The sequence below is a fragment of the Castor canadensis genome, chromosome 7 (assembly GCF_047511655.1).
Source record: "Castor canadensis chromosome 7, mCasCan1.hap1v2, whole genome shotgun sequence".
NCBI classification, from domain to species: Eukaryota; Metazoa; Chordata; class Mammalia; order Rodentia; family Castoridae; genus Castor; species Castor canadensis.
The window spans coordinates 133,184,327-133,209,651 of NC_133392.1; the positions used below are offsets into that span (position 1 = coordinate 133,184,327).

Genomic DNA, 25,325 nt, shown 5'->3' on the forward strand with positions numbered 1-25,325 from the left:
AGTTCAGATATAAAGTGTTCCCAAAAGGTCATGTGTTAGGTTTGGTTGCCAGCTAATGGGCTCGGAAGAAGTGATTGGATCCTAACGTCTCTGACCTAATCAATGGATTGATCCCTCAATGGATCTGTAATTTGATAGCATTATTAGAGGTGGTGGAAACTTTAGGAGGTGGGGCCTAGAAGAAGGGAGTAGGTCACTGATAGGGTGCCCTTGATTCCTTCCTCCTTTGACATCCCTGATTCCTTCCTCTTTATGTCTCTGTTTCCTGGCTGCCATGAGGCGAGCACCTCTTTGCTTCACCATATCCTTCCACTACAATGATAGGTCTTGCCACAGGTCTGTGGCATGTCACAGGCCTGAGCCAGTCAGCCATGGGCTGAAACCATGAGCCAAAATAAATCTTTGCCTCTGCTGGAGTAGTGGCTCAAGTGGTAAAGTGCCTACCTAGTAAGCATAAGGCCCTGAGTTCAAACTCCAGGACTGCCAAAAAAATTTTTGTTTTTGCTTCTTTTGAACTGCTTACATCAAGTATTTTGTCACAGTGATGAAAGTCTGACTACCATAACTGGCTCCTCCTCCTCCTTCTTGCTGAGATTGAACCTAGGGCATCACACATGCTACTCATACTCTGTACCACTGAGCTGTACCTCAGCCCCTCTGGCTTCTTATCCTCCAGAGCCTCTATGAACATGTGGCCTTTCCAACAGAATAGTTCACACTTCTTTACACAGCAGCTGGCTCTCATGGGGGAAAATGGAATTTGCAAGTCCTCTTAAGGCTTAGGCCTGAAACCATAGAGTATCACTGCTCCTACATTCCGTTAGTCAAAGCAAGTCACAGGGCCAGCTCAGACGCCACTCCTCCTCTGGATAGGAGGAGTGTCCCCATCACATTGCCAAAGGGTGGACAGGATAGGAGAGGTTTGGACTTATCTACTAAGTCAAGAGGACACATCTAAACGTATTTTCCCCAATCCTAAAACTTTTATTGTTATTTCCTCCCACACGAGGTTTGCTTGGCTCCTCCCAGGCCAGGGTGGAGGCAGATCCTCCATTCTGTATCCCATCCCAAGCAGAAGCCCTCCTGGCTAAGCCAGTGTTTCTCCTGCTTCTCTCATCCACTCTTGCATACCTCTGAGAGATGGCTGTGTCTTGGGATGGAAGATATTCTTAGCACAGGGCTCTGTACCAAAGGGGACAATACCCTGGAATTGCAAAATGGTAGCCTAAGATTCTTTGATTCTGAGGTCCCACTCCTACCCTCCCTCCTTCCATCCTCCTCACAAGTAACTAAGCACCCCAACTCTGCAAGTGGGACCTGGAAATGCGCGCCCTCTGCTGGACAACGAAGGGCCGGCAAGAATATTGTTTCAGAGTCCCTGGGAATCTAATCTGTCTGGGTCCCAGAGAGGAGAGGCGGCGGGGACATAGTGTCGCCATGGACCTTAAGCCCCCTCCACCTTGGCCTGGAAGCGCTGTCCAGCTGGGTCCTCCACTTGCTCGCCGCTGGAAATAGAGTTGTCCTTACACCACTTCCTCCCACAAGATGGACTGGGAAGGGGTCCCAGGATCCCCGCATCCCGGGGGGGAAAGAGCTTGGGGCCGGGAGCGGCGACTAGCTCTTCACTTTCTGTTTTGGGGATCACCATCCTGGGTGGCGATCGTCCCCACCCTCCATCCTGAATCCGCAACAGCCTACAAACCCGTCTTCAGACGGGTTTCCTCCAGAAAAGCCGGCGACACCCCCCATTCGCTTCAGACCTAGGTCGGTCCCCCAAAACACATGCAGCAGCGGGCGTGGCGGCGGCGCGCCAGACCGGGGAGGGCGAGGGAACCTCGCTCGCAGCCGCCGGGCGGGCGGGGCGAGCTCTCACGCACGCCGTCCCCGCCGCCGCCTGTCCCCTTCCTTAGCCTGGGACGCATCGCCCTCGCCCTCCGCAGCCCAGCAGCGCGGGCTCCGTGGGCTCCGTGTCCCCGCCGCCGCCCCGCAGGCTCCGGCCCGGCCGTTCCGAGCCCGAGCATGGAACCCGGGGAGCCCCGCGAGGCCCGCGAATCCGGGCCGGGGGCCGAGACCGCCGCCGTGCCGCGCTGGGAGGAGGCCAAGGCTTTCCACGACAACCTCACGCCCAAGAAGAAACCCAAATCGGTAAAAAAAAAAAAAAAAAACAAAAAACTGAGCATAGGAATGGAGGGGGGAGTCACTCCTAGGGAGGGGTCGCAAGCCCCCTGGGAGGGGATCCCGGGCGCCCGGGCGCCCCTCCAGGAGGGGACGCAATTCCTTTGCCCCCAGAATGCACCCGGCATCTGGCGCGGGCTTGGGTTTATTTTGGGAGCTCTGTGCTGTGTGAGGTGGTGCTGTGTTTTTCCGGGGCTCGGGTTCCACGCCAGGATCCCCCTCCCCCATCGGTCCAGCTTGGGGCACTGGCAGCACTTGGCAAACCTGGTCGGCAGATCCCACAGCACAGCCCCGGGCTCCGTAACCCTGCTCTGGAAACCCGGCCCCGCGCTGTGCGCTCGGGTCTCCACCGACTGGGCATCTGGCTCCCGACCCAAGCTTTTGCGTTTCGGCTCTAGCTGGAGTCCTGAGCCCTAGGTCCCGGCGCTGCGCTCCCTGCGTCCTAAAGCAAAGGGGGCTGTTTGCTCCCGGCTCTGGAAACTTTGCTCTGTGCCTCTGTTTCTGGGCTTCCAATGGTGAGCTCTGCACCCCAGATATGAGCTCTGCTTCCCTTCACAGTGGCCATTAATATCCCAATGACCTCCAAGGTGGTGTTAGTTCTTTGGGACTTAAGACAGAAGAAAGAACTCCTGATCATGGGCTGGATGCCCCGAGGCTCAGGTCTGTAATCCCAACTACTTTTAGAGGTAGCGATCTGGAGGATTGAGGTTCAACGCCAGTTCTTGCAAAAAGTGAGACCCCCATCTCAGCCAAAAAGCAAAGCTTCGTGATGCACATCCGAGTTCCACTATGCTGAAGGCTGTTGGTAGGACGATAGCAGTCTGAGGGAGGCCCTGAGTTCAACCCCTAGTACAAACAAGCCAGAAAGCAAACAAGAAAGAAAGACGAGAGAGACGCCCTGAGTTCCTGAGTTCAACCCCCAATACCAAAAAAAAAAAAAAAGAAAAAGAAAAGAGAGCCCCTACCCAAAAAACAATGAAAGCAAAAAGGGTTGGGGGTATGATTCAAGAGGCAGATACCAGACCCTGAGTTTTAAAAAAACCTGCTCTTCCTTCATTGAACAAATTTATGGTGCCCTGGTCTACCCTTAGCCTGTTCACCCCAGCTTCCCAGGTTTCAGAGCTTGGGGAAAGGACTGAGAATAGAGGCTGGTCTAGAGGCATCCTCTGAAGAACAACAGTACCTTAAAACATCCTCCTGCTTCCTTCCCAAGATCCTCCCCTAGAAGGTTCACCCTGTCAATAGTCATTCCTTGGATGCCTCCAGGCCTTGTTTCATCAGTCAGGATTGAGACATTAATTAAGCTATGCCCTGTCTCTGGTTCACAGATGGAGGCTCTAGAGATGATGATGGGTGCTCAGGTAAAACCAGGAAGGCTTTTTAGAGATGGCTTTGAGCTGCTCTTAGAACCCGAATAGGTGCGTTTTCCAGGCAGAAGGCAACAGGATGGGCAGAAGGCATGGAGATGTTTTTGAAATCAAGGACTGTGTTCTACAATCATTACTGAGTGGGAGGGAGAATGCAGAATGGCTGGGAGAAGAGTTGGAGGGACACAGGAGGATTTGCAGCTCGTGGACAGCCATGAGGGTCTTGGTAAGGACCCTGGACCCTGGTTTTCAAACCAGCTTCTGTGGAGCTCTGTATTTCCTTTTCCTCAAGTTTCGTTTTAAACAATTAAACAATTAAAAATGAATAATAAAATCCAACTCACTCAAATGTTTTCTTTGGACATTTCAGCACCTTGGAGACCACTAACATACTAACTTGTGCTGCAGGTCAATTATTTTTTTTAGCAAACCCTCAGAATAGTTTTTCCTATGATCTGTTTAATAGAAGAGCATCTTGAGATCACAAGGACTGTAATTTAAAACAAAGCAAAAAAACCTCTTCCCTTTGCAAACACCAGCACTGGGCATGAACACAGAAATCACCTGGTTGCTGAAGCTTAAATCTGTGCCATCATCCTAACCTGTCATCCAAACAGCTGGGTTGTTTTCATTGGTTGACTTTATAATAAATACATTCGTATATATGTATATAATAGATTTGAATTTGAAAAATAGACTCATAATAATTATATATTGTAGTATTGACTTATATTACATTTTGGAGTTCTGTCATAGTTCATTTGAATAAATGGTCAATCTACTTTTTAAAATATGAAAACCATTATGGAGCTATTGCAGGATTTTTCAGCAGGGATTAACCTGGTCCCATTTTCATTCTAGAAAGATCTCTCTGAGGCTATTTGTGGTGGAAAAGGTGGGTCTGCCAGCAGGCATACCAGTAAGAAAGCCAAGCTAGGCTACACTGAGGTGTGAGAGGAGATGGGCGTTGGAGACTGGAGTAGTGAACGCTTCCATGCGCGCACAATCTGTTTTCTCCACAAACACCAAGGAGCTAGAGAGCTCAGGCCCGGCAGTCAGTCACGAGCCCTCGGTCAGTCCCTGTTCCTCACAGTTATTTGGGAGGCAAGGAACCTGGAGGCTGCCCAGCTTCTCTTCCTTCCTGAGTTGCCCCTCGTCCCACAGGCTATTTTGGGGGCTTTAGGCCTCATGGGCCTGTCAGAGTTTGGCCTTAGCTCATTCCCAGAAGCCTGAGTGAAATATTTAACCACATGAAGGCCATAAGAGGCCCTCACCTCATGGGGTCAGAAGACTTCCTCCATCCAGAGCTGTCTTATTCCTCTTCCCCAGCAGACTTTCTCTGAATCCTTGCAGAAAAAACAGCTTTCTTTGGCTATGTTCCTGTCTTGGGCACAACAGGCAGAATCATGTTGATCTAAATGAGAAACACTCAGGCAGGCTGGGTGGGGCTGGGCTGACCTGTTACTCTTCCATCCCCAGTCCCCAGCCACACTGATCAGCTTGTGCCTCAGCCCAGGGAACACAGAGAGCTGGCAGGACCCTGGCTGCCTGGAGTCCAGAACTCCCAGGCTGAGCCCCTGGGTTGTTCTGACCCAGTTGCCAGCCTGGGATCTAGCTTCTTTCTATTTCAATGTACCTCACAATACATGACAGTGTTGGGCCAGGCATAGGAGGGTCTCTAAGTGCTTGGCTTCTCCCAGCTCTGAACACACCCTCTCACCTGTTTCTTCAGGTCCACTTCACCTCCCTTGTGCTGTGTCAGAGCAGTCTGAGCCTGGGGCAGGGTCCTGCCCTTGGCACCTCCATTGGGGTTGGCGGGGGGAGAGTGTCCTGCCCTTAGACACTGCAGTCTAAAGCCCCAGTGCCTCTCACCATCTCTCCCAGCTCTGGAAAGGGAGGCTGAGGATGCTGTGTCCAGGGAAGTCACGGAAGTAACAGAGGTTAAAGGGTTTTTTTAGTGGCTATCAAGTGGACCACATCAGAGGAACTGCTGTGTGACAGGAGCCATCCTGGCTCTGCCTTGACTTTTCTGTGTGACCCTTAGAGGGATACTCTGCCCGTCTCTGGGCCTATTTCCACACCTGTAAGAGAGTGAACTCTGATGGCCAATGCAGCCAGGACATTTTTCTTGTTATGGCCAGGGGTAGGAGGAGATGGGGGCTGGGTATCTCAGCCACAGGGGAACCCAGGACTTGACAGTCTGTCAGGGACTGTGAGACCAAAAGTGGGGAGTGAGATGTTGGCTGGCTGCCTGGGCTGGAGCAGGCTTAGGGGTGGGGGTGGGCAGCTGACTGTCCTTAAAGGGATGAAGGCCCTGGCTGTGGGGCAGCCTGTCTCAAAGGCCTGCAGGCTTCCTATCACCCTTTTCTTTAGGGCGTTTCGTGTTGTCTTTATGTCTGAGAGTCCACAATGCTGGTGGGGTTAGGAGGAGCCCAGTCCAAGGTCACACAGACATACAGTAGCAGTCAGCCACTAGGAGAGCCATTGGACAAAACCTTGGAGGACAGACACCTGTTCCATCGCTAACTTGTAATGACTTGCTGGCCACATACATCATCTTGGTTGGGGTTAAAAGTCAAATGCAGACTGAGGTCAGCCAATGACCTTGGGAAATTCTTTAGTTTTTCCCTTACTGTTTTAAGGTTCTAAAACTGCACTAGCCATATGTAGCTACTTAAGTTCATTGAAATGAAATTAAAATCTCAGGTCTTCAGTGTCACTAGTCACAGTTTAAGTTGCTCCATGGACAGCACAAGTTATGGAACATCTCCATCATACAGAAAGTTTTACTTGACATGCTCTTGTAGAGGGTGGCGTGAGCCTCTCTTCCTTGGAATGGATCATAAACTCCACGGAGGCAAGGATCATGCCTGGATTGTTTCCTGCCATGTCCCCAGCACAGCATTTGTCACATGGTAGCCACCTAATGTTGTCAACTGATGGTCAACAAGCTTGACCCCAGAAATAAGCTGGGGTTGTGAGCCCACAAGGATGCTCAGAGAAGGCCAGAAGGTTAGGTCCATTTATGTCTTGACCTGAATTTGAGCCTCTCTCTCCTCATCTGTAAAGTGGGAATCATAATCCCAGGTCACAGAGACACAGTAGGACTCTGTGGGTGCCCAAAGTCCCTGTATACTCACACTTGATCCTCTTCAGGGATCAGAAAGGCCCCAGCTGCTGTCTTTGGGGCATGCTCCTCTCCCTATTCCATCCGAGGTGATTGTCTTAGTTCTTTTGGGGCTGCTATAACACAGTGCCCTAGACTGGGTGGCTTATATTGAAAACAACAGGAATTTACTTCTTGCAGTTCTGGAAGATGGAAGTTAAAGATCAAGGCTCCAGCATATCGGTTTCTGGTGAGGGCTCCTTCTGGCTCAAAGGGTTGCCTTCTACTTGCATCCTTACGTGGGAGAGCAGGCAAGGCAAGCTCTCTCGTATCTCTTATATGGACACTTAGAAATCTCATCATGACCATATCACCTCCCCGAACCCTCCCCTCTTAATCCCTTCACATTGGTGGTTAGGTTAGGCTTCAACATAAGGATTTAGGGGACACAAACACTCCGGTGTAGTGGTGGGAGAGGAGCTCTATGGTCCTCTGGGGTTCCTGAGGGGGTCCCCTGCAATTTAGCACCTGCCCTCCTGTCTGGGCTCTCCAGCACTCTCCCCCGCACCCTCCGGCCTTTGTGAATGCCTGTGTGTGTGCTCACTTCCGTAGGCCTGCCTTCCTGTTTCCCCTTGACTCACAGGCCTCCTCCCCCTGACAACTTCCCCTGAGCCCTGTCATCAAGACCTTGCTACACCTTTGTTCTATCACTCATTTCCATCCTATCACTCATTCACTCTGAAGGCAAAGCCAGATTTCTACCAGAACCCCTCCTTAGCAAAGCCCAAGTACCTGCTTAAAGAGCCTGTAAGTGTTGTCAAATTTGCATTAACCATAAAACTTCTCCACGCATCTGCTAGTACTATGCAATCTAACCGATGACAGTACTATGCTGAGGTTTCCATTTCATGTTGTTTGTCATTGCACACAATTGCTCATTGAAATATATTCTAAGTATGCTGGGTGCAGTAGCTCACATCTATAATCCCAGCTACTCAGGAGGCAGAGATCAGGAAGAATGAGGTTCAAGGCCAGCCTGGACAAAAAGTGAGACCACATCTCAAAAATACCCAACACACCAAAACAGGGCTGGTGGAGTGACTCAAGTGGTAGAGTGCCTGCTTAGCAAGCCTGAAGCCCTGAGTTCAAATCCCAGTCCCACCAAAAAAAAAAAAAAAATCTGTGGTTCCTGCTCTCTCAAAACTTAAGCATAGTTCCTGGTTCCTCCCTAGAACTCTGCTAGAAATAGAAATCATTAAATAAGTTGTTAAAATTTCATGTTAAATTGTATTAAGAGGAAAATCCAGAGAAGTGCTATCAAGTGGAGACTAGAGTGAAGGCAGACTTTCTGGAGGTGACAATGTAATTTGAGACCCAAAGGTTGAGTAAAAGTTAGCTGAAACAGTGTATTGGGCAATGGGGACATTGTGAGCAACCTAAGGCTCAGAGGAAGAAGGGGAAGGTGTGCACAGATGTGAGAAAGGTCAGATTGAGAAAAACTAGGGAAGGGAAGCTGAGAGTAGAGAGGTAGGTGTGTCACCAAGGGCTTCCTACCCCATACTAAAAGCTAAACTTTACTCTGATAAGAGTTGGCACCGTTGGAGAGGTGCCATGGTCAGAGCTACACTTTAGAAAAACCTCATGACAGCAGTATGGGTGACAAATTCAAGGGTGTGAGAGGCGACAATGGCCTGGACTATGGGATGGAAAACAGAAAGAAGTGGATGGATTCTAGAAGCATTGACTGGTTTGGGTGGTGGATTGATGGGGAAGGGAGTTTGGGGGCGGGGGGAATAGCTGAGGTTGACTTCTGGGCTTCTGCTTGGGTGGACAGTGGTGCTGTCTGCTCACCCAGTGGAGCTCTGGTGGTGCTGAGCACCAAGATAAGGGAAAAGGGGAGGGAAGATGTTTGAGGGTAGAGAAAGTGGTGAGAATTGAGTACGGGCACATTAAGTTGGAGTGCCTGGTAGTGAACTGGGGCAGTTACATAAGTGAGTTTGGAGCTTGGGAGACAGATCTGAGCTACAGATACATTTCTTATGCAATCTCCATGTTTCTCGGCACCAGCTTCTTCCTAAGAGCATGGAGCTCTCATCTCCTAAGAGAAATTATCTGGAGATCTTCTCATGCATCACGCATGCTTTAGCGGCATTCATTTTTCTGTTGTGTCCAGATGGCCTTCTAGACTAGAAACTCCCCAAGGGCATATTCGTCCTTCAGCTGACACTCCTAGGCGGGAAGCCATCCTCTGCCTCAGTCCCCAGCTGGATCCTGCATAGACAGACTCCTACCCATCCAAGGCTGAGCCTCTTTGGGGCAGAGCCTGGACCCTGGGGCCTTCTCCATGTTCCCAGTTCCCAGAGGCACTTGCATATGAGCCCCTGTCCCCCCCTCCCCCCCAGCGGGAGGGGGGGGTGTCTGAGTGACAGCCCCTTCTGCCGTCCCTCTACAGCCCAAGCCTCAGAATGCAGTCACCATTGCTGTGTCCTCCCGAGCCTTGTTCCGCATGGAGGAGGAGCAGCGCATCTACACGGAGCAGGGCGTGGAGGAGTACGTCCGCTACCAGTTGGAGCATGAAAATGAGCCCTTCAGCCCCGGGCCCGCCTTCCCCTTTGTCAAGGTGAGGGGCAGCTCCGCAGGCAGCCCACACAGTGCCTTTAGGTATCTGAGTAAGGAGAAGGCGCCCCCTCTGAGCAGAGGGGACCCCAGGGGCTTAGCTAAGGGACAGAGCCTTTGTGGGAAGAAGAGACCACCATCCTCTGGACTGATGCAGCCCCATGCTGGGTAACTTACTTGGGAAGTGACCCCTACTCACTTCTTCAGTGAGCCAGTCCTAAGCAGTGAATAACCCACAGGATGGTAGAATAACCACAGTATTTCCTTAGGAGGAAGTCTGTGTACGTGGATCTCATCCCAAGCCTAACCACTGGCCTCCCCTTTCCTCCCTCATTGGATCTCTGGCCACCAACTCCGGAATCAGTCAGTGGGGGTCTGAGGTGAAGAGTCTCCTCTCCCTTCCAGGCCCTGGAAGCTGTGAACAGGAGGCTTCGGGAACTTTACCCCGATAGCGAGGACGTGTTTGACATCGTCCTTGTGACCAACAACCACGCGCAAGTGGGAGTCCGCCTCATCAACAGTATCAACCACTATGGTGAGCAAATGGTCTGACCACACCCCTGGGGACAGGCCCCAGCAATGTCGTTGTATCCACTGGACCCCTAATAAGCCCAGGGAAGTGCTGGTGAGCTGATCCTTTAAAAAACAAAAAACAATTCTGACTTGAAGTGTTGCTAGTTTTCAGGGTATAAATGTTCCTACCATGGATAATTGCAAGCTACCAATGACTGAACCCCATAACTGGCTCACAAAATTCCTGAGTATTTAACCATTGACACTCACAAGCCAGCACAAGCCAGCTCCAGCCCATACTGCCCAGGCTCCACTTCTTGTGGATGGGCCAGGATAGTTACTACCTCTGTGCCTCAGTTTTTCTACCTGTGATGAGGCTAACAGGGAGAATCAGGGGCACTTGTCAGAGTGAAAGGGCTCTATGTCTTCATCCAAACTGGTGTCTGAAAGTTGTAAGCCCACCAGAGCTGGCTTGCAATGAAGGGAAATAGTTCTTACATTCCAGGGTCTCTCAGAACCACAGGGCAGGAAAGAAAACTGGACCCCCAAAGGCCTGAATCCAAGTACTGGAAATCTCTCTTGGGCTCTTCTTTCTGGGTCATGTGAACCCTTACCTGTGTGCTTCTTTAGCAAGTTTACCATCCCCCCTCCTTTCTGTTTCTCCCTCTTCCCAACCAAACTGGATTTCTCTGCTTTCCCTGGTTTTATATTCAGAAAAGCAGAGAGATCCAGTTGGTGGGGGGAGGGGTAAAGGAGAAATCTATCTTTATAAGTTTACAAGATTTGTTTTAAGTAGCCAAGAAAGGCCAGATGGCTTTATTTTATTTATTTATTTATTTTGGGTGCTGGGAATTGAAACTGGGGCTCCACATAGGCTAATACATGCTCCACCACTGAGCTACACCCTGAGCCCCAGTTAGCATTTTTATTTTTTTTTTCTGCTACAATAAGAACATTTATTTCAATATGCTCGTTATGTACAATTTCTTAGTGAGTTGTTTTACAACTCAACTTTTAACATTAAATGAACTTAAAAAATCAATTATGAAACTGCTTTGAATGTGTTCCGATTGTTGCAATGAAAGTAAGCACTTCTACCTATTTTCCATGATATTTAAATACATGCAGTTTGTGCATTTTAAATGATCCTTTAAAACTGTAAGAGTACATCGTGAATTTAGCAAATCAGAAAAAGCTACATTAATTCAGACTTCAAGTAATCTGTTGTCTCAAGTGGGCATGACGCTTAGTCAGATATCCAAAACTGACCCATGTACACTGAGCTGCTGTCCTTTCTGTTACCATTCAGCTGCTAAGCTAACTCACTTAATGACAGACCAACTACACAGGGATAGCCACTGGAGGTAACAGAACAGTAATTCATTAAGAACAGCAGTTAGCATTTTTAAATAATACTGATTTCAAATTACTGGGAGCAAGGGTGATATTAACAATATTTAACCACCTTTGTGATGATGGGTGCTGAGTGATCAAGACAAATAGCAGATAAGGTGCAGAAGCAGTACCCCGAAGGACTCTTGCAGTGCCAGGCATTACCCTCTTGTGGTGTGGGCAGTGAAGAGGAGAAGGGTCCTGCATAAGCTGGGGTAGTAATGGGTAACTCAGTGCGATCAGTACAACAGCTACGTAGCAACCAGCAAATATTTTACAACCTACACAAGCCACAGAGACTAGCCACCTCTTTGCCCAGGCTGGAAGAGAATCTGATTGGCTCAGCTGACTCAAGTGTCTTCCCCTATCCAATCAGCTACAGCCAGGAGGGTGGAGTTACTAGTCATGACTGCAGGGCCCACCTTTGGTAGCACTGTAATTCCTTGGCAAGAGGAGTAAGTAGTTACTCTAGAGACTTGATCATTGGACTGGTGAAGTGGCTCAAGTGGTAGAGTGCCTACATAGCAAATGTAAGGCCCTGAGTTCAAACCCCAGTACTACCTGAAAAAAAAGTATATTAGAAACATGATCATTCCTTTATCATTAAGGAAGGATGGAGAGGCTTAGAAGGGAAATTCTGGCCTAAAATCACAGAAATTCACTCTTTTGCCCCATCACCACTCAGATCCAAGATGGCGTTCATTAGGCACAGAGAGCATTCTGCCTCAAGGATTGACCCTGGCCTCACTTAAGTACTCTCTGCCTTCTCCACAGACCTGTTCATCGAGAGGTTCTGCATGACAGGTGGGAATAGCCCCATCTGCTATCTCAAGGCTTATCACACCAACCTCTACTTGTCAGCTGATTCAGAAAAAGTACGAGAAGCCATTGATGAGGGTAAGTCAAAGTAAGGAGGAAGAATATGGGTTCCTAGAGGTAGTAGCCTGTTCCTGAAATTCTGAACAAATGCTGGGGGGTGCCAAGGTAACAGGAGGAGGAGCTATGCATAAATTCCTATGATCAGTCTTATAAATTGAAAACAAGACCCTGTCTATTCTACTTTCTCACCTCTTACCCACTGTGTTAATGATGTATTTGTTCATTGGCATCATCCAGCCTTCTGTTTCCATGGGAACCCTCCTTTCAGCCTAGAAGCTACTCCTTTCTAAGATTCCTCTGGGTCAGTATGTAACTGGGAGTTCTAGGCCAGAGGCCCAATTCCAGGAGTTCCACATGTCAGGTCCAGCCACTTGCCTCAATTTGCCAAATAAGGAGAAAAGTAGTGATGAAGGGCAGAGAAATATTTATTACGCAGCATGGATATACCACAGGAAGAGAGAAAGTAAGCATTTCAGCTCATCTTTGGGGTACAGACATGAGTTTTAGGTTTAGAGGAAGAATTGGGGCATGGAGTAAAAGGTATGTGTAATTATTAAACAGTCCTGGTCACAGGTATCCAGTGGTCAGAGGTTGATGTGTTTGATCATCTCAGGTTTGGTCAAGCAGGGCCTGGTCACGATAAGAAAGTCATTGTTGTCTGTGGGGTAGCTCTTGTCATAAGATGTTATCGATCAGTCCTGCCCTTCCTAGATTCCAAGGTGACTGAAGAGAGAATGGCTTAGAGCAAAGACAGGTAGAAAATGGATACAAATTGATCAGGTTCCAAAAAAAATGGAGGCAGAGATGCCAAGCTTTGCTCCTGCTTTTAGTTACCCTTTGAATATTTGTAAACCCAAGTGAGGCGTCAGTGGTTTTTAACAAAAGCAGTTTCTAAGTACCTGTTATAATTAGGAATTCTGATTCATTGTGACCATGGGCAGCCTCTGTTCCTATCTGGGCCAATAGGGAGGAGATCAATACCCAGCCCAGCCTGAGTGGTGGACTGTCTGGGAAATGGGTCAGCATCCCAGCAGCTGGGCTAGCCAGTGCTGAGGTGAGTTTAGGAAACACAACTGTAGGTACTGACAAAGAGAAGCCCCTCACCATGTGGCCTTTTGAGTGGTTTTGAGTAGTAACCATAGTCTTACTAGTCCTCCCAACAGAGTGTGTATCCTATGGCATATGGAAGAAAACCAGCCCATGGAGGAAGAAGGACTGACTTCCCATCTGCCTGAGAGGGTTCTTCAGGCTGAATACTAGTGGCAGATTCCTTGTAACTGACATGTGTTTACTTTTCTTCTTCCATGCTCTCTCCTGTCTAGAAGCCTGGCCCCTTCCTCATAGCCCCACTTCCTTGAGTTATTGGGAGCTCAATAAGTTTTCTTCAGCCAGGACCCAGAAGTCATTTCCCTAGACAGGTCACACCCTCTGGTTGGGGCCCAAATACTGGTATTTGTGTGTGCCTCTGTAACTTGACCTCAGAGGAGGAAGTTGGGGAGTGATCAGGAGGCCCTGTTTAGGGAAGGGTGGTTTGGGTCACCTTGGGCTCAGCCTTGGCAGGGCTGAGATGGTACCTGGCCTGATGCCCAGGCCCTACTCCTACCATTGGCATTCTCTGGCCAGGGAAGTTGATATAAGACCTGGACTGCTCACTCCTCCTAACGGTCTGCCAAAGCCCCACTTCCATGGTCCTAGATTTCCAAAGAGCAGGGCATGTGTGGCCTTTGGAGAGATGAGGACTAGGGAATGGACTTGGCTGAGACCCAGGTCTCTGGCCTCCTGGCACTGTGCTCTGGTGTCCAGTGTAGCTTTGGCCTGGAGCCTGGGTCCCTGACAAGTGACCTTGCTCCTCAGAGGAGCCCTGGTTGCAGAGTCTGTGCACTGTCAGATGTCATGGCTCGTGCTGCCTCCAGGACCACCCACATTGTCTCCCAGTACCCTGTAGGGCATACCTGGGTACCATGGTGTCTATAGACAGGATGTCTGCACCCACCCCACCCCTACTACAGCCTGAGATCTCAGCTCCAGACAAAGCTGAAAGAATCTTAATTTTACCTTGGCCCAGAGAAGGATAGAGATTTACCAGAATCAACAGTGAGGGAGTGATCAAAGCCCATCCAGAGCAGGGGCTCTTTCCCAGTCCCCCTAAAGGTCCATATTGGGTCCATGAGGAACCCTGAGCAGGAGAGCAGTGTCCTGGAAGACCCTTACTCCCAGGCAGGAGTTCCGTTTGACTGCTCCACACCAGGTGATCTTACTCTTTGTGAAAGGGTTAACCATGGTGGTTGGAAATAGATCAAACCCTGAGTCCTCTTAATGTCCTCCTGCCCTTAGGACACAAAGAAGCAACTAAAGGTGTAATCCTGGCATAGGCAAGGCCCCTCAGAGCTCTGCCTCAAAGCTACAGCTGCTGTCTGTCCGTTCTTATAGCCTGTGTCCATGCCTTGCCCTGAGTCCTGGGGAGCAGACAGGGCAAGGACCACCTGAGATAGCCCTCTCCTGTGCCCAGGCAAGGGGTTCTGTTGCTTGGTCTGAAGGCAGACTGTACTTGCCTCTCTCTTCCCAGGGATTGCAGCCGCCACCATCTTCAGCCCCAGCAAGGACGTGGTTGTGTCCCAGAGTCAGTTGCGTGTGGCCTTTGATGGGGATGCTGTGCTCTTCTCAGATGAGTCGGAGCGCATAGTCAAGGCCCATGGACTGGACAGATTCTTCGAGCATGAGAAAGCCCACGAGAACAAACCTTTGGCCCAGGTGCTCCATCCAGATAGTCCCAGAATCCCTGAGTAGAACAGGCAGCTCCCCACAACTGCTCTTTGCCTAAACCCATAGCCCAGAACCAAACATGGTAGCCCAGACTTCCCACCAGATCCCTCACCAATTCTTGTGCCCTTCCAGTTAAACCATGTCTCCCCTCAGTGAGCTTCTACCCTTTCATTGGGCCCCCCAACCCCTCACTAAAGTCCCATCCCAACCTTAAAGCCTCCACTGTCTCTCTCAGCCCCTCTCTGAAGCATTTCCTCCCTTGGTAGCTCCAGTCCCCTTTCTGAGGTCTCCATCCTCTCTCTTAAGCCCACATCCTTTTTCTGAGCCTCTTTTGCCCCTTCTCTGAAGCCCTCATTCTCTAAGTCCCCACCCCTTATCTGAAGTTTCCACCCCTTTGTGGAAGCTTTACCCTTTCTCTCTCTGAAGCCACTACCCTCACTCTGGAACCCTCACCTCCTCTCTGAGGTACCCCTATCCCATGAATGAAAGCCCACCTCTTGAGAAGCCTGTTTCTCTCACTGGAGGACAGGAAGAGCTGGACCAGTGATGCAGCTGGGGATGCCATCAGGGGCAGAGCCTTTGCTTGGACTACCTCCTGCCATGCCTTGGTCAGGGCAATCAGTGACCCTCACTGGCCCTCATACTGCTCAGTGGCTCTGAGAATGTGTCCTAAAACTTGATGGAAACTCCTTGTAGATGGAGCAGTAGAATTCTCCAGCCCTCCTAAGAATGTGAGTTTGACCTTTTTATAAAAATTCAGGTGCTCAGTGCAAGAGCACCTACTCAATGCTCAATGCTTTCCCTACTAAGTGGTTGGCAGAGGTCCATGAGACCACTGCTCGCTCTGGGTCACATATCTTCATTAAGCTCCATTGTTCTGGGCACCATGGGTAATAAGTCCTTTCCCTGACCCTAGAGAGCTTGAGCCTGCCACTCTAAGCCACCAGAAGCTGAGCCTTTCAGCAGTTTCACATTGGACCATCTGTCCCAGATGTTTGCAGCTGGAGTTCATTCTGATTGGAGGCTGCCCATGCCATACTCATTTTAATGTCTTCTTTGTTGATGGGCACAGAAGGCCACACTTAGAGAGCTGCTGACAGACACCTGGAGGTGGGGCATGGGTAGATGTGCATAGCAACAGTTACCCTGTGTAGTTATTTTGACACAGCCACAATGACAGTAAAATAGACCCCCCGAATGCAAGAACCTATAGCCCCATGATGCACGCAGGGGCCCAAGTAGGAGCCCAAGAGCAGAATTACTCAAAGATTTAGGGATCCTAAGAAGCTTCTGGGGGGAAGGGTTGGATATTTGGGAGGGGTGAACTCACAGTGTTCCCTTGCCTTCTCTTAGGGTCCCCTAAAAGGTTTTCTGGAGGCCCTGGGCAGGCTACAGAAGAAGTTCTACTCCAAAGGCCTGCGGCTGGAGTGCCCAATTCGCACCTACTTGGTGACAGCTCGCAGTGCAGCCAGTTCCGGGGCCCGGGCTCTCAAGACCCTGCGAAGCTGGGGCCTGGAGACAGATGAGGCCTTGTTCCTAGCTGGAGCGCCCAAGGGCCCCCTCCTGGAGAAGATCCGCCCACACATCTTCTTTGATGATCAGATGTTCCACGTCACTGGTGCTCAGGAAATGGGCACCGTGGCTGCCCACGTGCCTTACGGTGTGGCACAGACACCCCGGCGGCCTGCACCTACAAAGCAGGCTCCAGCTACACAGTAGCTGGGCCACCTTGCTCCAGGCTCCCTGTCACACTTTGATACCTCGTCTGGTGAATCCTTCTAATTCCTCATTGCCTACCCTTCTGCATGTCTGCCCTCGTCCCTCTGAGTGAGGTACTTGTGGCAAATTATGCAGACTGGGCCAGCATTCTCACTAGAGAACACACTGTGCCATGATCCTGGCTAGGACAGTAGAACTGTGTGGGGTGGTTAGGTTTCAGGGACAAGTTGATGGGACAGAGGGTAGGAGGGTCAGAAAAGCAGGATGCCAAAAGGGGTTTGGGATGAAAAGCAACTCAGTGTAGTGCAGGGAGCACTGCTTTGAGAGAGGGTGGTCCTAGCATCCGAGCTCTGCCCTGGCATGACCTGCATGACCTTGAGTAAGTTCCTCACATTCATAGGCCTCAGTTTACCCAAGTTTTAGGTGATTTTTCAAGCTCTCCTTGAGTCAGAGAAGCTTAGTTTTATAAGATTGCCCTTTAAAGAAAGTGTTCTGTGCCAGGGCTGCCGATATGTATGGCATCTGTGCAGGTAATAAGAAGACACTCTGCCTAGGTGAATGAATTATGAAAAGATGGCCCTTCCTCTGGCCTGACCCAGCCCATACGGAGTTACACAGCTTGGTTAACGAGATATAGGCTGGATTTCAGCCCCCACTACTCCTCAGCCCAGAGGCCCACCAAATAGGCACAATGCACAATGTTCCACAATATCCCTATGTGTAGCTTTCCATGTTTGGAAACCACTGGACAAGAAGACCCATCTGCTTCTTCTGATTTCCTAACCTGAGCCATTGGGGTCAGCTGCAGAGCAGATTTGTGAAGAGGAATGAAGGGAGTTCATTTAACCTGCATGCAAATTCTTCTCCAGCCAGCAGAGGTCACTGCAGGCTCTCCCTTGGGAGGAGTTTTAGTGACTTGCTGGTTCAGGGCTTTCTTTGCTTCAGCTTTTAGCCAAAGTTCAATTGCTCTGCCTGGCAACTCTCACCCCAGCCTTTGGTCCCTCAGTTCCTGCATCCCACCTGTGTGTACACAGCTCTGCCAGTGAGGAGAAAGGCAGAATGTCTGTGGGCCCAAATACAGGGGGAGAAAACACAGTGTCTGAAGTGAGCGGTTAACTACGCTGAACACAAGGGTGAAACCCTGAGTGTAGTGGGAAGTATCAGGATGTCTGATTGGAGATCCTATACGTTGAGATCCAAGTACCAAGACAGTGATGGCTTAGAGAGGAAGGAGCGGAATGCACACTAGCAAAATTCTTCCACTGTGGATAGTAAGTGGAAGGCTGGACAGAGCTGCCTTGGACCTAATGAGCTGTCTGTCACTGGGATGCTATGCAAGGGATTCTGGGAAGAGGTGACCTCCCTGAGATGCACCAGTGACTCCTCCACCTTTACAGAAGGCCCTGCAGCTCCTTCCCTACTTCCAAGAGAGAAATTTCACTACTTAATGGTCAGCTCCCTCCTTTGGTGAACAGCCCTGGCTCTCAGAGGAAGGGCAGAAGCACATGGGTGGGTGGTCCCCAGAAAGACCAAGAAGGGGCAAACAGACATCTGTGTGGTCACTGATTACTCAGCTCTTATGTAGATTCTAGCTGTGAATGAGAGCTTAGTGAAAAAACTAAAGGCATCGTTTAGAGGTGAAGGGCAACCTGGAGCAGCCCTAACCTTTGCCCTTCTAGGCACTCAGTCCCAGGTTTGAATGGGCATAGATTCCATGCATTGTAGCACAAGGTAGCAGTTGCAGAAAGATAATCAGGAAGAGGACAAAGAAGACCCAGAAGCTTCTGGAAATGAGCGTAAGTTTGGCCTATATTGGGCTTGTGCTCTGTGTTGGAGGCCCATTAGAAGCTGTTCCTGGGAGACAGGGCAAGACTGGACTGAGTGTCCCACCTTGGCTGCCTTTATCAGGGATCAGTGGCATTATTGTACCCAAAGGCATGGGATGAAGATGTTTTTGCACAAGGTCATTTCCACCGCACAGCCAGGACCTGGCAGAGGAGACCTTGAGGCAGAAGGCCTGATATAGACAACCCTTGATTACCACTGCTCCAAGCTGGCCAGAGAAGCTGTGTGACCTAACAACAGCTGCAAGGAAATGACAAAGAGGTGGGAGAGGGAGCTCAGCCTCAGGTCATCTTTCATCTTGGCTGTACCTCACAAAAGCCCTCTGCCCTGGGGTTGCAGTCACCTCTTTGGAGGAGCTTCCAGGACTCACAGAGCCAGTGGCCATACAAGCCTGCTGTGGACAGCCCAGGCTCTCAGATGGTGAGGACGGACCCATGCACTATTAGGACAGCACCAGATGGATGTCACCTAATTATGATAAATTCCAGGGATTCTGAGGTCCAGCCCCCAGGGCTTAGTATTAAACACTATAGACCTTCCAGGAAGCAGGAAAAGATGATGCTGGAAGCAGAAAGATAAGGTGCAGTAAAAGCCGTGGATTTCACTGGAGCCACCATTAATAGATATAGACAGCCCTGGGCAAAGGAGAGACACTAAAGGCCCAAATTCTATTATCTAGACCACAAATGAGCATCTCAAACCTGGAAAAAAAAACTGAGGGGCTGGAATAAAAGGCCAGAAGTCCATGGGGCAGGCTTGGGCAGCAGCTAGACAGGCCTGATGGGTTCAAGTACTGAGAAAGGCCCCCCCAAAAAAGGAACATTGTTTATTGTGTCACCAGGAAATTTAAAAGCCAGGTAAGTACCAAGGAACCACAGCTTCTGGAACACTGGACCCCTTTAGCTGAAGGCACCACCTCCCCAGGTCCAGCAGAACATTGGTCCCAGGATGTGCTTGGCTACAGAGTTCCAGACCCAATGGAACTGCCACTCAGCAGAAAGACAAGCAGTTGTTACCACTGAGACTGTTAAAATCATTGCAAAACAACCCCTCGTCTACTAGAGCCCAACCAGAGTAGTGAGAATGTAATAGAATGTGCCAGGAAAAAAAAAGAAGTTCAAATCCAAGATGGAGTCAACTTTACAATGCTATTCAATTGATGTGCACCCCTACAGCCAAACTGATGATCAGAATATTGATATACCTCCACACCAGTCGGCAAACAGATCTGCTCTGAGTCTCCTGAGTGTCCCCTGGTGACCTGAGCTGCATTGGCCCTTCCACTGTGAATGCTCCAAGAGGCTGCACCAGCATTGTGGATGATGTCCACCTACTCTTTCATGGTATCCTGGAGCTAAAAAAAACTTGCCCAAAGCCACCCGGCTAGTAAGTGGCAACGCTGGGACTCCAAGTCATGTTTGTCTGATGCTGGGACAATGCTGTCCATCATTTTCCATACTGCTCTTTTTTTTTTTTTTTTTTTGAGGGGGTAGCACTGTTGTTTGAACTCAGGGCCTCACACTTGCTAGGCAGGCACTCTTACTACTTGAGCCACTCTACCAGCCCCTTTTTGTGATGGGTTGTTTCGAGATGGGGGGAGGGTCTTACAAACTATTTACCTAGGCTGACTTCAAACCAAGCTCCTGATCTCTGCTTCCTGAGTAGCTAGGATTACAGGTGTGAGCCACCAGTGCCTAGCTTCCATACTGCTCTTCCATGTGCATAGCAATGGCAAAAGAAGCTCCAATAGTCTGATACCCACTATCATGTTGCTTTCCTACACATAGGAATACTAGAACACATTCCAATGGCTGCATTTGTGATTATAGCTTCTTAAAGCTAAAAACAATTTAAATTGAGCCAAACATTTGCAGACCTCCTGAAGCATTTCCAACAACCCCCAAGTTCTGTGGAACCCAGTTTAAAGACCTCTTCTTTAAGCTAATGAAGAGTTTGATCTGATCCACTGCCTACTTTTATTTAAAAAAAAAACCTTTTTAACACAACATATCCACTAGTTTAAAGATGTCTATGGCTGTTTCTGTCTAAAGTGGCAGAACTGAATGGTTGCAACAGAGACTGCAAAGCCAGAAATATCTGTCCTTTATAGAGAAAGTATGCTGACCCCTGGTGGAAGGCAAACAGCCCCAGCCCATATCTCATTGGGATGAACCAGGCCACATCCACCAAATCATTGAGAACAGTTGGCTCCACTGTTGAGGGAGAAGGACATGGGGGTTCCATGCCTATATGGCCCTTGCTTGACATTTGAGGCCTCAAGATTCCAAGTTTTGACTATTTTCATGCAACCCAAGGCCCGCTGTAATTTGCAATTTAGTTGATGCTGCATTTGGCCTGAGTCAAATTGAGTTCGCCTACCCAAGCTGATGGGTGAGGAGTAGGGGGCAGAGCCTTGGCTAGGACAGATGAGCTCTGCTGGCTGTCCAGCATCTTCTCAGTGTGGGTCTGTGTTCTTAGCGCCTCACTGGCCTCATGGGACCCCTTGGGCAGTGATGAGTGCTGGTAGGTGTCTGTTAAGTCTCAGTTTTGGGTAAAGTGAAGTACCCAATGTTGACTTCAGCAGCTCAGACCTAACAAGTTAGCCATATGTACTCTTTCTGAAAGCAGCAAGTTCTTCATGAAGAGGGTCCCAAGAGGGCTTTGTCTGGTGCAGAAGTTACTCATCCATGGAAAGATCAAACTCCACTAAAAGTTGGAATGGCAGTTTTCTTGCGGTATGAGGGTGTGAGCAACAAACTTACCTTCACAATGTAGTTTTTGGATCAGAAGGTCCCAGGATCCTCAGAGCCCGATGGCACATACCTGTAACCCCAACCCCTGGGAGGCTGAGACAGAAGGATCACAAGTTTGAGGCTAGCCTGTGCTACATAGCAAGACTGTCTTAAACAGTAAAAACAAAAACAAAGGTTGAAGAACCCACTATAAAAGGCGGGTGTGGAAACCTAGCTATGTTTGCTGTCGACACTCCATCGTGATACTTCTCTGATAAGCCCAGATTTGGCCTCAGAATCTTCAGCCCAGAGTACAGGCAGCCACTCCAGTGAGTTGGACGTGGCATGTTGCCATCTGTTGGTGTTGGGTATTGTGTTCCAAGAGGCATGTAAGGCGCTGGATGTTCCTTCTCTGACCCTGAGGATGCAGGGTCTCACCTGACTCCAGCAGACCACAAGGAGGAGGATGAATAGCAACCAATGGTTGGCAGTGTTCCTGGAACAGATGCCTGAGAAGCAGCTCTGGGGTTTGCCATCCTAAAGCAAAGTGGAAACCTCCCCCTTGCCAGTAGGTGGCACTGCAGGGCAGCAGTTGCTGTAGTTCCTGGTTTGCTTTTCTCTTTCCATACTACTTGGAACTGTGCTGGACTCTCCTGTCATGTAGCTCTAGCAGCTAAAAAGGACCTCAGGTGCTCTGTGAATGTTTGCTAAAATCTCACTGATAACTACTGTGATGGTGTGTATAGATGCATGCGAGTGTTGCAGCAGGATAAAAACTGCATTTGTGTGGGTGTGTGTAATGGCCAAGATAGCTATGTGCTCTGTGTGTGTGTGTGTGTGTGTGTGTGTGTGTGTGTGTGTGTGTGTATTGCTTACTAGAAGGATGTACAGATAGTTATCTCTGTGAATTGAGGATCCTGGGACCCATACACTGAAGACCAGCCCTTCTTCTTGGGACTAGTCCTGGCTATTCCCATCATCTCATGGACATTGCATGTGTGCAGCCTACGGACCACTGAGGCCAGTCCTTCAGTCTTCCTCTCCGGCCTCATGCCATGGATCCCATCTCTTAACCCTTTGTTTCCCTACTCTCTGCAACCTTGGAAAGGAAATGCTAGAATCTGTGCTAGAACAACACTTTTGACTATACCTGCCTTACTATTTCCATTTGTTTCTTCCCTCCTCCTAACAGTGCCTCCTAGAATGTACAGTTAGGCAGATTATGCACTGTGAAAATCTAGAAAATCTAGAGGGAGCCCACTCACACAATGGGTGCTACCTAGACCTGCCAACTGCACACAGATGGCCTGGCCATCTCATAGCCATAGCTGGAAAAGCTGCCTTCTCCCTTCTCCCCCTGGCCCAGCCCAGCCTAGGCTGGGATTCCTTCTTCTGCTTGGGTGTTCTATCTAGCCAGAAGTGATTTACCGTTGGCCTTGACTGAGAATTACCTCCGTGATGGACCATCTCCCAGAGGCCTTAAGGATTCAATGTATGAAAGTGAAATGTGGCTGGGAAATTTTCAGTTACTCATCTTTGCAAAACAGGAGACCTTTAGGCCATTCAAATCTCTGCAGACAAGGGTCACTAACTCCTGGGCTCCTGACCTAAAGGGCAATTCTAGGCAGTCTGCCACTAAACTAAGGCTTCACACTAGACTTATGTAGCTGCCACCAAGCAGAAAATCACTGAGGTCACAACAGACCGGATGCATGGACGAGGGGTCACAAACCTCAGTGCCAACGGGGGCCAGGCAGGGGACAGATATGAGTGAAGGGGATTAGCAGAGACTTTAGTGAGATGGAAAACACTGGCGAGGGTCTGACACATCACAGCTTGTGGGAACACAGGCTGCTATTGCCAGATACTACATTTTTCACAGGAAGCTAAAAATTGGACTTTCAAATGTTGGCAACTATTTCAAATTTAGAAAACACCAGGCAAGCCAAAGAAAACATATCTTGTAGGCTAAATCCAGTGCTCAAATCTCCAGCATCCACTGGTCCAGGCCCAGTGGGATTTTTTAGATCCAGTAAGTGAGAATGGGAGAACATTCTACTCAGACCCGTGGTTTGGGGTCTTTAAGAGATGTTGGAGATGAGGTAGTTCACCCCCATGGGTTTTTAAAGCATAGGTACAATATATATGTTATTGTATATTAATAACATACATAAGGTTGTGTTACAATATGCCTGCAACCTTAACTTCTGGTTTCTCCTCAAAAGCATCACAGTATTCCCAGTTAAGAACAAGATTGAGAATGAAGCCTTCACGCATGACGTGTGCTTGCATCTACCTGCAGCATCTACCTTTGCTGTACACCATTTGCTGCTCTGCTCTTCCTCTTTACCCCACCCCTCTTGGTTGCTGTTTATGAAGAACCTCCTAAGTGCCTTCTTTGAGGGTTGGAGCACATGCTTCTTCATCCATGGGACTCCCTTGGCTGGGAGAAGAGCTTGCATACTTTTCCCAGCTTCCCCTACACAAATACCTTAGCCAGCTCTTAGCACACCCCATGACTCCAGCTCTGCCTGGCTCTTTGTAGAATTTACCTGGTTATGTAATAAAGGTGCTACATGCTTGTCAGTGTGGATCCCTCTCACTCCTCATGCTTGTCCTATGTCTTCATTTCACAGCATGGGCTGCTGCTGCTTAAAAGCCATTCAAATAAATAAAAGGTTTTTAAGAGACATGTCATCTTTGGATTTTTTTCAATGCAACTGAATTCACAAATTGGCTTATTTCCCAAAGACATGTTTTGTTGTTGTCATTGTTTTGAGACAAGGTCTCCAGATGTAACCCAGCCTGGCTTCAAACATACAATCCTCCTACCTCAGCCTCCTGAGTGCTGGGATTGCAAGTGTGTACCACCACGACCCACCCTAAGACATGTGAATAAGGATGCAGGTAGTGAGGAGTTTTGGACCAGTTCCATCCATTGGTTCTGGGCTCTTTTTGTAGACCCTCTCTCCTGACATGAATTCCACCTTGAGGGGAGATTCTGCCATGGATGGTAGACTGAGCCCCTCAGAAGGCAGACTCTGTGTTCCCATCTGGAACTAGCAAGGATGGGGATGGAGTGGGGGAGGAAGAAGAGAAGTAGGAAGAATGTGAAATGGAAAGGAAGGGGTGACCCTAACTCCGACCCCAGCCTCACATAATCCTTCTTCCTGTAACTGGGCGTCTTCTAGCACCTCAGAGTCTTGGCAGGGCAGGAATCCAAGAAAGGTTTAGCTGAGTGGTTCTGTTGGGTGTCTTGTAAGGCTGTACTCAAGCTGTCAGGTGGGGTCGCAGTCATCTGAAGCTTGACTAGGGCTGGGAAATCTGCATTCACACGGCTGTGGCAGGTGGCCTCAGTTCCTTGCCAGAGTTGCATGAGTGTCCTCATGACATGACTGTTGACTTCTCCTAAAGTGTGTAATTGAAAGAGAGCAAGGCAAAAGCCACATTGTCATTCATGACCAAGTAATGACACATCACCACCTCAACCCTGATAGGCTGTGGGAGGAGACTACCCAAGGGTGTAAAAGCCATCCTGGAGGTCAGCTGCCAGGTATTGAAACTTCACCAGCTCGGCACAGCCGGGGGCCTCCAGGAAACTTTTCTTCTACATCCTAGCAAGACTAGACTCAACGTGCCCTTTGTGTCATACAATTTGCCCTTTGCAAAACTCCTCACTTTCCCACCCCACACCCCCAACTGCCAGGGATGGGGACAAATGCTACTCCTCATCCACTTCCTTCCTCACCCCTCCAGAAGATGCCTTCATGAGCCCTAACATCACCAATTTTCGGATGTCATGGAAACGTGGTCTGAGATGTCTTGATCTCACTTGAAGTTTTTATAGTGTCCATAGACCTATGGTATCAGAAATGTTTTCACTGGTTTGCAAACAGTAGACCATGTCCAAAGAGAGGGAAAGGACAAGGATGGAGGGTTGGGTGGTAGCCCACACCTCCTCCTGCCCAGGCCTTGGATGAACGAACCCAACCTTCTGGTGGCATAACTGAAATCCTCTACTTTCTGATGTGGTCTCTGACTGGATTTGAGAGCAAAAGCCCTATGATATGGTAGAGATGTGGCTGTGGCTTGGAGTTTAAAAGAAGGAGAAAAGGGGTAGAGGAATCATGGACATTGTTCTTTCTCCCTGTTTTTGTGTCCTCCCTTTTCTACTTGCAAGGTTCATCTGTGACCTGAGAGTTTTGTGCTCTTTCTTTT

General features: G+C 49.2%; 1 protein-coding gene across 1 annotated transcript; it reads left to right on the top strand.

Moving 5' to 3' along the window:
- The first annotated feature begins 1,914 nt into the window (after positions 1-1,914).
- Positions 1,915-23,799, top strand: Nt5c1a (5'-nucleotidase, cytosolic IA). The gene is made up of 6 exons (XM_020180852.2): positions 1,915-2,145; positions 9,101-9,268; positions 9,670-9,799; positions 11,944-12,066; positions 14,615-14,799; positions 16,165-23,799. The coding sequence occupies exons 1-6, from the start codon at positions 2,020-2,022 to the stop codon at positions 16,528-16,530; spliced, it is 1,098 nt and encodes a 365-aa protein (XP_020036441.1). The 5' UTR covers positions 1,915-2,019; the 3' UTR covers positions 16,531-23,799.
- Positions 23,800-25,325: the final 1,526 nt, after the last annotated feature.

What these genes read in the sequence shown, in the direction of transcription:
- Nt5c1a (XM_020180852.2), top strand. Translation starts at nt 2,020, where the DNA reads ATGGAACCCGGGGAGCCCCGCGAGGCCCGCGAATCCGGGCCGGGGGCC. An exon ending in CCAAGAAGAAACCCAAATCG is followed by an intron (nt 2,146 to 9,100) that starts GTAAAAAAAAAA and finishes GTCCCTCTACAG; the next exon opens with CCCAAGCCTCAGAATGCAGT. An exon ending in ACGAGAAGCCATTGATGAGG is followed by an intron (nt 12,067 to 14,614) that starts GTAAGTCAAAGT and finishes CTCTCTTCCCAG; the next exon opens with GGATTGCAGCCGCCACCATC.